General features: G+C 50.8%; 1 protein-coding gene across 1 annotated transcript; it reads right to left on the reverse strand.

The window, feature by feature from the left end:
- Positions 1-1,441: 1,441 nt before the first annotated feature.
- CCDC177 (coiled-coil domain containing 177) lies at positions 1,442-4,103 on the reverse strand. The gene has a single exon (XM_067558134.1). The coding sequence runs from the start codon at positions 4,101-4,103 to the stop codon at positions 2,148-2,150; it is 1,956 nt and encodes a 651-aa protein (XP_067414235.1). The 3' UTR covers positions 1,442-2,147.
- Positions 4,104-5,068: the final 965 nt, after the last annotated feature.

Consider the following 5,068-nt stretch of genomic DNA (forward strand, 5'->3'; position numbering starts at 1 on the left):
CCCGAGTCAGCTGACCTGGGCCAGCCTCAGGTTTTTTACTCAATGTAGATGTACCATTAGCAACTTGCCCAGTGTTACACAGCAAGTCAGTGGCAGAGCTGGGAATAAAACCCAGAGCTGGGAATAAAACGACTCCTAATCCCCTTTTGAAAGACAACACTGTCTTTCTTCCCAATGATCCAGAGGGAGAAAACACCATCTGACTCAGTGTGAACCACCCGTCCTCTTCACTTCCAACACTGGTTTTATACTATTTCCATGGTTACATACCCTGGCAACGCTGTGGTCTAACACTGCCATTGCCATTAACATAATATTCTCTTTAAAATCTTTTAAGAGCTGCTGCCATCTCAGGGCAAGCTTTGAAGAGCATTCTATTTAGAAATGAATCTGTGATATGTAACATATATTTGGTCTTTCTCTTCCCCTGTATGTTGTATGATTAGAGCCATTTGCATGAACACAGGAGCTTTCCTGCTCCTGCTGCTTCTCCCCCATCTGACATGATCATGTTCTGTTTGTGACATCATCACCATTTCCACAGCAATCCGATGTGATGTCACAGACAGTGGATTATACTGCCCATTAGTGAACAAGCTATTGGTGATACACCTTGAACTTGTAAGAAACATGCAAAGATTTCTGCATTTGTGCAGCTGTGTTTTCATAAAAATAACTAAGGAGAAAATAAATGCAGCAAATCTAAGCAGAATGATCTCTATATATAGAATGTTTTCCATGAACTGTGAGCAGGCTTTTCACAATCCCAGTTCCTTAACAGCAGAAGGACTCCTTCCACTGTGCACAATACCTAGTTAGAGCTGTAAAAATGCCATGTTCCTCTGCTGAGTGAATCCACAACAAAACATCATTTGTCCCAGAATGTGCATCTGCTGTTTTACATGCCATAAAGAACAGAACAGAATCATTAGCACCAGTGAACAAATAAATGTAATGTTTAGTAAGTCACAGATTAGCGCTGGGTGACCTATTCACTGCAAACAATTTACTTGACAAATGTAAGCCCCTTTTCTGTTCACAAATGATTTGTAAACAGGCAGATTTTCAAAAGTTTGTTCATTTTCTGAAATTATTCATGAATGATTTGTGCAAACATATTTCAGTCTATGGATTGCTCATGAACCTTTCACCATAGCTATCGATTCAAGTAGTATTCATAATTTGCTATTAAAGCTGTGTGATTGGTTACCTAAGTCACATGGTATTGTTTCTGGTCCCTGATTGGATAATTCCATAACACACATCCAGAGCTTTCAAGAAGGTCACACAATCACGTCCAGGTGCAAATACCCTTGGGAATGCATATTTGCAGGAGTATTTGTGATAATTTCCCTTTCTGCAAACATTCTTGCAAACAAAAATTCCTTTGTGTGATCATCTGTGAATAAAAGGGATTGTGAATACCAACATCAAAAGAAACTTTGGGGTTTATTTGAATAAATATTTGTGAATAGGTTTTTGCTGTATCTGCCCAGCTATGGTTATGATTTCTTTTTGCCTGGTGTGAAAAAATCTTGTTATAGGTACCTCTCTTTCCACATTTTACATTAGTAGTGGATAAAGTGCAACCCATGGGCTAAATGCACCCCATGGAGTTCTATAATGTGGCCAATCCTCATCTTTAGCATGACATGAGATGACAGTTCCCAGCGTATAATGCTACCTCTTGATCCAAGCTGAAAGTCACTCGACTCAAAATGAAGTGTTATATGTTCAGATATGTAGTCTTACTGTCTGCACTTTTCATAATAAAGATGAGGGTGACTGCAATGTGCTCCATTTTAGGCAAATTCGAGGTGGCCCATGGGTTTCTGGGAAGTTGCCATTGCAGCCCTCTATTGAGTAAATTTATGTGCTTCTGCTTTAATCCTTGTACACATCTTTGTGTGGAGTGGGGTAACTACTCTTCTGGTAGGGATAACTAAGGTCAGTCTCTTAAAACAACCCACAAAACAAAAGCATTTTTAAAAAGGTATGTGAAATAGCTGCCATGGGGCTTGTGCCATACCCTACTCCCCAAAAACAATAAATTAGGGTTAAAAACTTAATGTGAAAGAGCTTTCTGATGTGTTATGATGGGTACCAGGTGATGTATTCCTCACTTATCCACAGAAAGAAAAGACCTTTCATTTTTTATCCAGGTTGGCGTGCAATTCTGCCTCAAAGACCATCTTGTCAAAGGTGCGCATGTTTGTTTCCTCCCGCACTTTTTCCCGGACATGGAAGGATGCCCGGGCGACAGACCTGGCATTTTCCACAACAGTCTTCTTTTCCTTGAAGATCTGTTCACTCCTCTCCAGCTTCCTCTCGATGGACAGTAGGATCTCCCTGCGCCGAAAGTCCTCGTACTGCTCTACCTTTTGCTTGTTTACCTTCTGCATCTTCTCCTTCTCCAGCCGGCTTAGGACCACCTTGCGTGCTTTCTGTTGGACCACCTCCTCAGCCACCTGGGCAGCATGCTGGAGCTTCCTTTCTGTTCCTTTGGCCAGGGCCTCCAAGTGCTCTTTCTGCTCCCTCCCCTTCCTCTCCGCTGCCAGCTTGGCCCTCTGGATTTGCATCTCCTCCCGCTTAGCTTTCTCCCTTAGCTCTTGGTTCCTCTTCTCTATTAGCTGCTCATAGTTCTCCTGGGCCTTGTGCAGGTTAACCTCCAGGGAGGCCTTTAGCATCTCTTTCTCCTCTGCCTCTTGCCTGGCCCGTTCCTTGAGTAGGGCCTCATGCTTCAGCTTCTCAGCTTGGTTGATCAACTTCTTTTCCTTCTGCAGCTGCAGCTCCTTCTTCAGCTTCTTCTGGGTAGCAGTGGACAGCTTCTCCTGCAAAAGCTGTTCTTCCCGTTCCAGGAACTCTTTCTTGTCTCCTTCCTTTACCTTCAGGTTGTGCTCTTGATGGAGCTTCTTCTGCTTGTCTTCCAGGATGGCCCTCTCTAGCTTATCCCTTTTCAGTCTGTCCTGTTTCTCCGCCTGCTCCCTCCACCTCTCTTCGTACATCAGGCACTGCCTCTGCTTCATCAGAGCAGCCTCCTTCTGCCCTTGGGTCAGCTTCCCCCGGCGCTTCTCGACCTGGGACTCCCACATCTTCTGGCACTGCAACAGAGCCCTCTGCTTCTCTTTCTCTTCCTGCTCCTTCTGCTGCTCTGCCCGTCGCCGCTGGCTGTCCCAGTGGAGGCGGGCGGCATACCTCTGCTCATTCAGCATGTTCTCCTCCTGGTGCTTGGCTATCATCAGGGCAGCTATCTTTCTGTCCCTCTTGGGCACCTCCTTGAGACCTTTCTTCTTCTTCACCTCCTTCACTATCTTCTCCACTTTCTTTGTGGTCTGCGGGGAGTGGCTCAGATCCCCCAGGCTGAAGCTTCGGCCCATCAGGGAGTTCATGGCAGCTACCGTCCTAGTCCGAGGGGTCCCTTTGGGCCATTTGTCCTTAAAGCTTTCTCCGCTGTAGGACGAGGAGGTCCCTGATTCAGAGGAGGTTTTGGTGGAGAAGCCCTCCCTCCTTTTTTGCAGAGAGTCCAGGGAGTGGCTCTTGGTCTTGGTGCCGGTAGGAGCCCTTGGCCCTGGCCGTGGTGCTAGGGCGCAGCTCCCATTGAGGGCGGGTTGGAAGGAGATCCTGGCAGCGGGGGAGGAAGGGAGGAGGGGGGTGAAAATCCTTCTCTTCTCCTCTCGGATAATCCTTTCTCTTTCCTCCCGGCACTGCTGCAGCTTCCTCTGCCGGTCCATCTCGTAGACCTCGTACAGGCCGGCCGCCACCCGCATGGACCGGCCCGGCGCCTCCCTCACCAGCTCGCTCAGGGCCCGGGGCAGCAGCTCCACCGGCTTGACGGCGCACCGCGCGCAGGCTTCCAGGGAGCGGGGGCTGGTGAGCACGTAGCGGCTGCCCTCGGCCTCCGGGCAGTCGAAGTTGAAGAGGTCCAAGTGCAGCAGCGGCGACTGCTCGCGGGGCCTCCCCGGCTCCCCCGCGGGCGTCGGCGGCGGCGGCCGCGGGGCTCCTTCGCCCGCGGCCGATGCTGCTGCCGGGGGCGCCCCATCTCCAGCCGCGCCGCCCGGGTCTGTGCGCCGCTCCTCGCCCGGCTCCGCCGCCGGATCCACCATGCCGGCCCCGCCGCAGACTCTGCAATCAGAAACAGCCGGGGGGATCAATCACACAGTGCCCTGGCCGGCCGACTTCATCTGCGGGGGCGGGAGTGGGGGGTTAACCCGGCCTCTGCTCTCACACACACACACACACACACACACGGATGCGATCCTGAGGAGCGGACAGAGACGCACAGCAGGGAGGGAAACAGACCCGGCACGGTCACTCGAGGCACGGCTTGCACCACTGAACCAAGTCGTGTGTGTGTGTGAGACAGAGAGAGAGACAGACAGAGCGATTGCATGCAGTAGCGTTTCTGCTAGAAGTTGCAAAGTCACAACTAGGGGCAAATGAAAGGATCTGCTGCCCAGGCAGCTTCGGGGACGCAGGATGCCTGGGCTGGGCAGGTTTATTTGCCCAGGACCAGTGGGACTCTCTTTTACGTGTCATTAACCTTGGGCAGAGGGGCGGGCAGAGAGGGGGCAGACAAGCCAAGCCGAAGTTCAATTCTCATTCCCAAAGGACGGGAGGGATGGCAAAGGTATTGTTAGCACACGCGATCAAACAGCGACAGCCGGACAAACAGCCTCTCGCTCTCCCACTGACACCTTGCGGGTCTCGTTATTCTGCGGCTGGAACGCAGCCCGGGCTACTCAGCATGCAGAGCCTCCTACAGACTAGCCCTGCTGTGTCTCTCTCTGCCCATCGCAGCAGCCCGACGGAGAACATCCTTCCCCATGCATCTGAGCTGGTCCGACTCCTGTCTAATGCCCCCGCCCTAAGGAAACCCAAACAAACGGGCATCGTCAGCCTCTGCCTGCAGACGACATGCGGAGGCTCAAACGTCCTTCCTGGACCGTCCGTTATAGAGCTGAATGGTGGATGTCACTCACTTACTGCACTTTGCTTCGGCTCTTTCGGCGGCAGGCAGAACCGTGGGCTTTTGTCCCCTGGCCGCCTCCTCTTCAGTAGCGGCAACAAT

This window comes from Emydura macquarii, unplaced genomic scaffold (genome assembly GCF_026122565.2).
Source record: "Emydura macquarii macquarii isolate MOO-44397 ecotype Brisbane River unplaced genomic scaffold, CSIRO-AGI_Emac_v2 contig_1876, whole genome shotgun sequence".
Lineage (NCBI taxonomy): Eukaryota > Metazoa > Chordata > Testudines > Chelidae > Emydura > Emydura macquarii.